At 38.0% G+C, this 11,197-nt stretch overlaps 1 protein-coding gene across 1 annotated transcript; it reads right to left on the bottom strand.

Moving 5' to 3' along the window:
• Positions 1–2,834: 2,834 nt before the first annotated feature.
• On the bottom strand, positions 2,835–9,501 carry fgf7 (fibroblast growth factor 7). Its single transcript, XM_072380920.1, has 4 exons — positions 9,293–9,501; positions 8,247–8,889; positions 4,644–4,750; positions 2,835–4,459 (listed from the first exon to the last, which is right to left on the bottom strand). The coding sequence occupies exons 2-4, from the start codon at positions 8,530–8,532 to the stop codon at positions 4,244–4,246; spliced, it is 609 nt and encodes a 202-aa protein (XP_072237021.1). The 5' UTR covers positions 8,533–8,889; positions 9,293–9,501; the 3' UTR covers positions 2,835–4,243.
• Positions 9,502–11,197: the final 1,696 nt, after the last annotated feature.

The following is an 11,197-nucleotide window of genomic DNA, read 5'->3' as shown; positions in this document are numbered from 1 at the left end:
TACACTTAGTGATCCCTGTAAAAAGCTATAAACATATAGGGGTAATTTAAAAGCAGAGAGATTCATGACAGGTCAGAGTTGTGTTACTTTACCAAGTGTAAAAACATGTGTGACTCATTTGCTGTGGACCTTTTCAGATTTTAAAGATGTGGCCCTTGAGATAACGTTACAGTTGAGTGAATGTAATGGACCGCTTGCACAACATTTGAGAAGGGAAAGATCAAGCTGTACGTGGAAATATAAATTGGTTTGCAACATCTTTTGCACAATTGGTCAGAGTGCTCTCAGTTTGGAGTATCAGGGAGAAATTCTGATGTGGGCGCTAAGCTAATAGTTATTCAGAATAGGGCAATAGAAGAGCAAATTTTAATCTTGTAAAACCAACCCAAACCTTGAAAAAAATTGTAGTGGTCTGTGTGTACATAGCCATACATAGCAATTTGTAAACCACATCAGTTCTGACAGTTGTTTACTTTGTCAGTTTTTTCTCAAAAGAAGAAAGTTGCTATGCCTCATTGTATGTGTGGTAGCTGCCCAATCTTTCCTGCTGTTGATCCAGCTGTGCTTCACTTTTCTGGCAGTCTAATCCCAAAATACCAACTATGAGACAGTAAACATTTGTTTAGAAAGCTTTGGAAAGACACTTTCCCATATTTTAAGTCCTTGCAAGTTAGTCACCCAGCCTGACACTCCTTCGGATAGACTCAGCTGAATAGCTTTTGCTCGAATTACTGTGTATTTAGGTATTAAGTATTTTAGGTTTCAGTTTTTTCCAGTTCTGAGTAACTGTTAGCATAGACGTTGTTAGCTTGACCTCATGGTTACTGAATATGTTCAGCTTGATTCTAGTCTTAAAGGTTTCAAGTAAGGAAAAACATCTTCTTTTAATCATAACTTATTTTCTCTCTGTGGTAATTCAATTCACTTTCAGTAAAACTATGATATTGCAATGACTTGCTGGGGGTCCTGACCTTCTTTTCCCTGTGCTCTGGTTTTCTGGGGGTTCCGTGATAAGGGCTGCAAACAAAGAATTCCCCAGGTTGCATAACAACAGATTTCCTTTGGGGAAATTAAGGTTTACGGCTCTGAAATATATCAAGTTCGGTTGCGTGTTCCCTCTCCCCCTCAGGGCCTCCCCTTTCTCCCTCTGCCCCAAAACCACCTCTCCACGTCGCACGAGACTCCCTTACTTCTCATTCTCCCCCCTCTTTGATTTTCAGCCCTGTTGTTCACAGCCAGACTCAGACTTCACTCTTCATGTAGACATCGCCTTTGTCTGCACATGCCGCTTGTAATATGGGGCACATGTGGTTCTCTTTTTATGCTTCCACAAAAATGCTGTACTGCTCTTGTGAAGCATTGCAATGAAGAGTGAATTATTGTTATGAAATTATTCTTATTCCCAGGAGATCCAACAAATTGCACAGTAGCTCTATAATTTAAATTTTCATGTCATGAAATTAAGAAGTATAGATAAATTGGTAATAGAACATTACTCTAAATGGATAAGTTTTGCTTTGTGCTGTACTTTGAAGCCTAACGGAATCAGTCATTATAGAATTTTGGATTTATTATTATGAGCCTCATCATTTGACCTGAAATTAATGCTACATCTGGTAAGAAATAAACGATATGTAGCTATTAATAACAAAAAAATAAAAACTATTTAGACAAGCAGTTTAAACATTTCACTTACTTTTGGTCATTGACGTTATTATGAGGCAATATGTTTTACTGTAATTTAGCTGTTGTTACTGGTAACAGCTCTGTCACTTTGTTATTTTTTTTCTCTGAATAATAAAATGGTTTGTGGTTTCAGGAGCATTTTGATAAACAATGTTAATACTTTTGGAACACCATGTAAGTAACAATTTATGTGCCTGGCGTGTATGAGTTGCGTCTTCTATTCTTGGAAATCTGCTGCTTCACGTCTGTGACGATTCTCTCACATACTGGTTGGCTTCAGCTTCTCCTTGCCCTGCTGGCAACGCACAGCCTTGAGTCTGAAATGTGTTTACATTTTGAGCATGTTACAAATTATCTGCTAAGACTAACTTTGCGTGACTTGGCAGAAGCCTTCACCTTGCTCAGATGTTGTTTGGGTCAAATGTATTTCAGAGGTTTGCTCTTTCAGTTTGACTGTCTTTATCTGACAGCGGTTCTCCAAGCCAGATGTGAACCCAGGCAAAAAGTAGAACTTATTCTTGATGTCGGTGTGCTTTCTTTTGAGCCCGAAAACTTGTGTTTACATGAGTATATGCATGCGTTGGCACCCTGCCAATACGTAGGCAATATTTTTCTTCACTGACAAGATCCCATTTTTACTTTATATCGTAAAAACTTTGACCCGCTCAATGAACTTTTTATATTCCAATTTATAGATATGGTGTATCTCTGAGCAATATCTCATCTCAACCTCCTTTGACAGATTGAAATATCTCATATTATGTTTTTAGGATTTTTCCAAGGACACAAAAGATTTTCCAAGAGTTTATTTGTGCTGGGTAATTAATCATCTTAAAGCATCTTAAATCAAAGCACTGCAGTTGCTTCATCGATGATACATTTTCACCAAAGGATTACGTGAATTCTAGAGTTAAAGTGTACAGTAAGCTCCCAAACAGCCATTAAGTCATCTAACTAGATCAAAATTACAGCAAAAAAATGATTTCAGACATTTTGTTTAAGAATTAGGCCAAGTCAGAGTGGTGATTAAAGAAATTTAAAAAGCTGTGATTGAATGACAAGGTTGTCATCGTTATTAGCGATAGACAGAATAAATAGTTCATTCAAAATGCATAGTGCTGTTGCAAATGTACTGATTTTTAAAAACATTTTTCATCACAGTATGTAAGCAAAACAGCTCTTTCTTCATTTTGCTCTCTACAATGTTTTGTGCTCAATAACATAGTTTCATTAACGGCAGGATGAAGGCTTTGTTCATATGATTCGCGTGCAGTTTTTCTTCATGAAAATGCAACAAAAGCACAAAGTCTCAGAATAGAGCAGGTAAAAATACTTGAATATGTTGCAAAACAACATCTTTCTTTCCATTGGATTTATTGTTGGGCAGACACCTGTTGACTTGTCCACAAAAGGAACTCTGTAAGCTAGTGTATATGAGTTTATTTTGAGGTCTGTTATACTCTATAGTGGAGAAAAACCCATGAATACAGACTGTAAAACGCCTTCAACTGTTTCACTGTAAACAATCAACATAGAATAATGCACATTGTAAGTAAATGGGACACTTAAACACATAGCAAATCTGCTTTATATAAAGAAAAAATAACTTACAATCATAAATGATAAAGCAATTGCTGGGATAATGTTGGTGAAATGAGTATTTGATCATTTGTGATGAAATAAATGAATCTCCTGGTATATTATTGATCGTTTTTGTCATGCTTAGCTAAACAGGAATGTCTGAACAGAAACAAAAGAAAATCTCTTTACAAATAAATATGTGAAATTTTAGTGTACAAGATTATTAACTCTGTAAGAGATTATATAGCGTACCCATTAATTATGTTGTTCAATTTGTGTTTTAATCTAGAGATCTCTTAAGCAGCAGCAGAATGTTGTAGCATTTCAAAATCCCATCTTAATAATGAAAAGGGAGTCAGTGAGCAGCTTCAGTGTGTTTGACCAGAGTCTGGTCTCCTGCAGACAGGACAGACAGACCAAAACACATCATTCACAAATGGCTTGCTTTATGTGTGCTATTTATTCATTCTATTAGTGGACATGCTATTTTCATGTATTGCGCTCCAGTTGAGTGTACTTTAAGCATTTGTAATTAAAAAGACAAGTCCAGCTTGCTTCAGCACTTCTTAGTCAAGCCAAAGATTCATTCTGGACCTTTATATTGAATATACAGGTCTCCTTATCTCGCAGAGTGTGGAACTTCTTTGGAAAAGGGTTTTGTGGTGCTTGTGTGTAGTACATTTTTCTGTTTTGTAGGAAAACACTTTACTTAAGATACTTAAATAAAAATACCAATAACAGTGATATTTTGTGATGGCATTGTCTTACTTGAAGTTGACTGGAGCAGTTTAATCCGAACATCTGATACTTGTTGCTTTCTGTTATCAAAATGACAGCATATTATAAACGATTATCTAATCTATAACTTGAAGAGAGTGGAGTGTGACGTTGGTAATGAGGCTATGTGTGTCTGCTAACATGTATATGTGGCTGAAATCAAAATCATAAACAATTTGCAGCTAAGTCCTTTGCTTTTTCACTCCACTCTCCTCTCCTCCTCCTTGCATTGCATTGGGATGAAGTGAGATGACACATGTTCCCTCCTGGTCTTCTTCCCTCGCATTGGCCTTCCTTTCTGAGACAGGGCTATGAACATTGCTTTGCCATTTTTAGTCCACTTTGCAGAGGAGTAAGCGTTGAAGTAGTTTTCTAGGAAAACCTCCTTGAAGTTGCAGTTTTCATTGTAGATCCTCTGTAATGGAAATATAACAAACCATTATTGCAATGTGGTATGCAGTTTCCAGCATTTGTCTTTTTTGTCAGCTCTTGGTCATGGTGATTACAATGGATATTTGGGAACTCTTGTTAGCTGTTACTGCATGATTACGGAGTGGCTGAAAAAAGCATATGATTTTCTCATTGAGGATAAATATTACCTTGCCTTGCAGCTGTCCAGCCTTGTTCATACAGAAATAATACTGGCTCTTCACACCTTTGATAGCCAGAATGCCGCCCTCAGAAACAGTTCTGATCTCCAGGATACCTGCCAGATAGTCAGACAGTCAGGAAAAAGAGACACTTTGCAGGACAGATAAGAAACTGTCAACATCCATCCTTCACCCCAGCTCTGCGCTGCACTCGACATTCATCTTCATTAAAAAAGGAGATGGAAGTTCCTGTGATTAATCAGTCTGTGGTCTCTCTGTCTTTGTTCAAGTCTTGTTAACTTGCCTGGGTGGCCATTACACAAACCACAACCTATGCCATTGCACATATGGGAGACAGATTAGGCCTCTCTCCCCTGGGATTGAGAAAACTACCTCCTGGTATGTGCTTTGCACGCTACATTTTAAGTCTGCTCTTCAAATCTGTGGAGGGGATAAAAACACTCAAGAAAGGCTATTTTGCTTTGTGATTTTTAAAGACTTCGCAACTTATGAATAAATGGTAGTGCTTTGTTTGATTTGTTAAAGCACATACCACTTCAGTAAAGCCATAGTGTGCCCCGTTGAAAGTTAGTCCCAGGAATGGGAATACATTTTACATTATCATGTAATCTAACAAAGGCACAGAACAACAACTATTTATCCAAAGTCAAATGGTCATAGAGTTAGATGACAATAAAATTGAATTGTGGAAGCCCTTACACACATCATACACTGCTTGCCTTATCCTTTTGATTAAGGGTATGATGTTTACAAATTACAAATATATAGCTGTAAAACTAAAAGGCTTTGTGTTACGCAAATATGTATTTTGGAAAAACAACAAGCTACAGATGATAGATTTTCTGGTAAACAAAAACCTTGTCATTTCCATTGTTTCACTGCTGACATTCTTTCATTTGACAGACAGAGGGAGAAAAAGGGGAAAAGTCTATTAAAGCTCTTCAGAAAGACATTGAGCATGCATGCATTTTAGTGTTTGCTAGATCACAAACAGATGGCAGTCTCCCAATCCTGGAATGCTGTTTTAGCTCTGCTTGCACTTTATATTGGACTTGATAAGTGTGCCCTTTGACTGTTTGCTCATATTTACTTAACTTGATTGATATTTTTCATCATGACTCTAAGGTGAACTTGATCTCAAATCCCTGATTCATTCAACGCCAATTTCCTAATAATGCGTACAATGAGGGGAGCTGAGGATGTAACTGCATCTCATACTGTGTCAGTGTTGGCCATGAACATGTAACAGCTACAGGCTTTTGGTGCTCAGTGGAAATATGAAACTCATTTTCACTCACATACATGCGCATTCTGTAAAAATGTTGGCGCTTAAGCAGTCCTCAGCTTCAACAGATTTTGCATCACACGCTGAACCTTTCGTAGATAAACAAATAAGTGGGTAACGCCTAATTGGGCCTTTTCTGAACAGAGTTGGCCTTCAGGCTTTTACATTTACTGGTAAGAATGCTGAAGACAGCAATGGATGATTGTGCTAGGTATTCATTTTGAATGCTTTTTATGAAGTTCTATAAAATTATACTGAGAGGATTTCTGATCTGACACATCGAACATAGCTGATTAACTCTTGTGTAGTTAAAATTTCCAAAGCAACTTTAATCCATAGTCCCACTTAAATTACAAATACCCGTTACATTCATTAGGTACAACTTCAACATTGACGAGAGCACTCAGAGCACAACCGCCACCAAAGCCAATGCTGTTTAAACCTTTTAACTGAAGCTATCCTGATCTGCACCCAAATTTAATAAGTGCCTCATTTGCCTGTGCTCTGAATCTTAACCAAGCTAAACGAATTTCTGCTCAGCAGTTTTTGCATAATCATGTTAATAAACACAATGAAATATCGCACACTTCGACTTTCGCTTTTCCTTGCACTGAAAAGTCTTATTATAGATCTTATTATAGATCTATTAGAGAGCCATTGGCAAAATACTTATTTTTTGCCATGTTTTTAAGTTAAATCCTTTTAAGCTTTGCCATTTATAGGATTTAGAGATTTTTTTTTTGCTTATTTTGGCTTACTTTTTTATAAATTTGATCAACTCAAATCAAGCCTTGCCATGGTCTTTCATTCAGGCACAAACCTTACCTATGGTAGTGATTATCGTTCACTATATAGTTAGAAATACAACATCTTATGCCAACTTTATGTTTGCTTTTGGTGTGTTTATACATTTAGAGAAAAATTGTACAGTCAGATAGCAAAATATTCCTAACAATATACAGTTTTAAAGAAACATCTGTACATAATCATTTATTTGATGATGTCAAGTATAAGCATTACATTTTTGTTCTCTTAACAGAAAGTTACAGGAAAACATAACAAATTCACAGGCAATTAGATTTATGATCCAAGTAACGATTTGATTTGAAAGATAATAAAGAAAGAACAAATGTGTTGTTTGGTGAAAACACATACGCCTTTAGTTACAGAGGCAAATGAAAAGCAGAAACCAAAAAGAAGATTTTGATTTAGTTTTTTTTTTCTTTCTCTTTTTGTCAGAAAAGCTTTTATACAAACAACTTTTACACTTCTGTTTTCAGTGCAGTCAGAAATAGTCGTTGATTTATTAGATCTATGTCCAAACAAGGCTGCCTACATCAAATAAGTGTTAACTAAATTTATTGGGCTTTAAGCCTGCGACAGTCAGCCACATATGGGTGTGTTAATTCTTCTGTCTTTCATTGCCAGTTGTTGCACAAGCATCTTTCCAATGAGCCTTCTCTCTTTAAAGCCAACATTCCAGCCTTTGCCACACTGTCAGATAGGAGGAAATGATAACTACGTAAAACATCCTTTCTTTGATTGAGACATGTTTTTGTAAACACGAACTTTGGAAAATGTTGGACACTAACAACTTGCTGTGTTAAATCACAGTTATTGTGGCTAGCAAATAAAATGTCATTCATTGATTGCATTAGTCATACATTTTTCTTTTAGTCGTAGCAAACGGTATTTTTGGGTCAGACAAGGTATGTTGTCTGTCTCTGTGAGAGATGTCAGATGCTAATCTAAGGTTAGTAAGACATTTAAAGAAAATGACTAATTCTTTGTTTCCAAATCTCAATTTGACACCAAGTTTATGCAGCTGTAATTAAGCTGGACAAATGTGAGTCATTGCCATGTGGGTCTGGGGTCGCAGATACCTGGCACTCTTAAGTCTTCAAGAGCCTTCAGTTTACTTCATTGCAGCCTGTATTTGGTGTTAACAAGCCAAAACCCCCACCTGCTTTATTTTACCTCTGTCACTTTGGCTCCTCTACCAGAGACAAATGACTCATTAACACTGAGGCAAGTGCTATACAATAACATCTCCCACGTGCTTCTGTCACCTTGACAAGCTGAAGATTCTTTACTGACTGAGTGGAAAGATCTCAAAGCTAAACATTTAAAGTTTCATATTCTAAGACAAAGTTAAAGTGAATCCACATGTAGAACATTTTTTTCTGGTAGATTTGTGATGGGTGTATTATTAACACAAACAGAGAACCTCCTAATGAACCTTAGTTGTTAGTATTAGACACAATGCAAGATACAAGATTTTTTAAATCTAAAGAAAAAGTACTTACTGTGGCAGTTGGTGGGATCTTGAGTACCATTGATATTGCCAGAGTCATCAATTGTTAGGAACCACTGCGTGCGGCTGAACAACTGTCGAATACGCACATCTCCTCCCTCCATGTAATCATAGTTCCTTGTGTGGCGCTCATGTTTGGAACAGTTCATGATGGCGGCAAGTTGTTCTGGAGTGCAGTCACTGTAGACCACACACACACTGCCAAACAGAAAGATTGCGTGCAGGTAGAGTCCCGAGAACAGATTCTGAAGGTTCCATGTCAGCATCCATTTGCGCATTATAATACAATACAGTGGGGATCAATGAACAACATACTGAAATGCGAGATTGAGAGCTATGTGGTATCCCTCAGCCCAGCGACCCCCTGACCCCTGACTTGTGAGCTTCAGGTCCTTGTTTCTGTAGAGGGGATTCCTGGTGTGATGTTGTGACCGAGCGTTTAATGAGAAGACTTTGTGAGGCTGGCTTTGAGTGGCTGGTGAGAAGTCTCACGAAAAAGACAGCTGACAGTGTCAGGAGATGATGTTTGCGGTTAGTCCTCAGTAACGGTGCATATTGACTGCTCCATCCTCTTGAGACCATAGTCCGACAAGCAGCATCATAATCCAGGTTAAGAATGGTTGTACAGGATGTCACTTTAGAATAAAAAAGAAAGAAGAACTGTTTCATTTTTGAGAAATGGCACATTTACAAATTAAAAGACAAAGATTAAAAAAAAGGATTAAATGAGAGCTGGAAAGATCCAGCTCTGTAGAGCTGCTGTAAATTTTCAAACATATTTTACAAAGCTTCTGGTTTCACATGTCTATACAAATTTTCATTGTATATTTCCTAATAGTGACGAAAAAATGTTGTGGTGCACACTGACAGACATGTGGCTCCCTGTCACAGACCCAGAACAGTGAAATATGTCATTCAGGCTATTGAATTGCTACACAAAACCGTGCTCTTTTCTGTGTTAACATATGTACATATGTGAATAAACAAAATACACTTATATTCTTAAAAGAAAAAAATACCTGTAGTTTAATGACTTACATGTGCTCTTAGTGATGATAGGAGTTGTTAGACGTGTGTTCCTTTTCAGCCAGAATTTTAATGTGAAGACTCTTTGGTTCTAAAGCCGTGGTCTCAGTGGTAAACCAAGTCCAGTGATGCAGTAAAGCAGAGCAAGAGCTGGGAGCTTCTGTCAGGTCCCATGTATGTTTCTCTGATTCTGGCAGGCTGACTCTGTGCATCATCTACTGTTGCTGTGTACTCTGCTTAGATAAATGCCTCCTGCTGACCTCACTTGAGAGCAATTAGATCCCAACCAGTCAGCTGTCCCTGGCTGAGATGCAATGGAGAAACACCCTCTGCCTGCCTCTCACTCACCAGACATGAGAGGGAGCTATAAACTCTTGGAATACCAGACTCTCCTCGGTATGCGCTCGTAAGTACTTTAAGAACATTTGCATACACACTCATTCTAACAGAATTTGTTATGACTCCTCTGAGTTATCCTTGTAAAACCTTAGATGGATAATGCTTTGCATATTAGAGATCTCACAGTGACTCTTTTGGATGTTTTTTCATATCTGCTCTTATGACAAAGCTTTAAAGAATTTACTTCCTATCCTTTTAAATGTCACAATTAATTAGGGGATTTACTCAGCCGCTCTATATCATTGGTAAGGATTTATTGACCTGAGTAAAAGACTTCAAAGAAGTCCTTTAATTCTCATTCTTATTGAGTGTAATAGTGGGAAGCAATAAGTTATGGCTGGCAGGTATCCATCCAAGGAGAGAAAAACAGAAGACATCACTGCTGAGAGGTAGTCATCTCCATGTCAGGGGTCATGCACTCTTTCACTTTTCTTGTTTGTATTTAAAGTCACAATTTATTGCTCTACATACCTGGCCTTTCCTTGGACTCACTACTTCAAAAGTTTATATGGGCCCTAATGATCCGCTCCCCTGGGAAGGTCAGGACTGCAGGCCTGAGAGAGAGGGACTTCTGGCCGCAGCAGGTCTCCTTCTCATCTCTAAACTGATGGTCATAAAGACCTGATCTATTAGTTGTCACTCTGGCCTGTTCAGCTGTCCCTTCTATCACCTCAGATAGTTCATGCTCTGGTCTTTTGAATGTATAGGCCATGGAAGCACCACTTCAGGCCAATACCATTTTAGAAATACTAGACACATTCACATAAAAATGACTGTTTATAGCCTAGATTTTGATAAATCAATACTACTCGTGAACAAGAATAATTTTTCATATTGAACAAGTAATTGGGAAAAAATATTCTACGGATATATTTAACTTTCGTGTGTCGAAGGGAATTGCTTGCCCCGAGGAGGTGTGTTGTCATGGACATGTAGCACCTGGTAAGTCCCCTGGGGATATTGTTTCAATGAGAGGGGGCAGGCAAAGTGATTCCGAAGCCAATGTGAAATGGTCTCAAAAGACATGAATGACCTTGCCTGGAATTTGAAATTTGGACACCCCACTTGTAGACATGTGAACAAACTTTGCAGGTGAGACCTTAGTGCATAGCTGAAAACAATGCATAATGTCCATGTTGGCTGATTTCATGTGAAGATTTGTGTATGATTATACCTCCATAATGAGGCCAGTCCTTGGCTTTGAAATATCACCTCCTTGCAGGGAAAGGACCTGTAGGCAGTTGTCCCAGTGCAGGAGGTTGATCGAAATCATCTTTTCGATGGGGACTGATTTCAGTCACTTTTCACATATGCCTCAGATGACAGGCAGTGAGGAAATAAGAGGGATGTAACGTTTCATTGAACAACCCAGATGAGTGCTGCTGTGTTTGTTGTTCTTCAAGAGAGCAAGAAGGTCACTATTGTACATCTTTATTTTTGAGTGTTGAGGGCTCTGCCTTTCATCTATTTTTAGGAGTATCCGGCCCTTGTGGTTGGTGCCCGGAGATAGTGTTAGGA

This window comes from Leuresthes tenuis, unplaced genomic scaffold (assembly GCF_036924035.1).
Source record: "Leuresthes tenuis unplaced genomic scaffold, fLeuTen1.0.hap1 SCAF_2, whole genome shotgun sequence".
NCBI classification, from domain to species: domain Eukaryota; kingdom Metazoa; phylum Chordata; class Actinopteri; order Atheriniformes; family Atherinopsidae; genus Leuresthes; species Leuresthes tenuis.
The sequence above is the reverse complement of the archived record's forward strand: the minus strand, read 5'-3'. Positions and strand labels throughout refer to the sequence as shown.

Excerpts from the sequence above, each read along its gene's own strand:
- fgf7 (XM_072380920.1), bottom strand. The coding sequence starts at position 8,532 with ATGCGCAAATGGATGCTGACATGGAACCTTCAGAATCTGTTCTCGGGA. Across the intron at positions 4,751-8,246 it reads AGATCCCACCAACTGCCACA|GTATCCTGGAGATCAGAACT; the intron begins GTAAGTACTTTT and ends ACTATCTGGCAG. Across the intron at positions 4,460-4,643 it reads CTGGACAGCTGCAAGGCAAG|AGGATCTACAATGAAAACTG; the intron begins GTAATATTTATC and ends TTTCCATTACAG.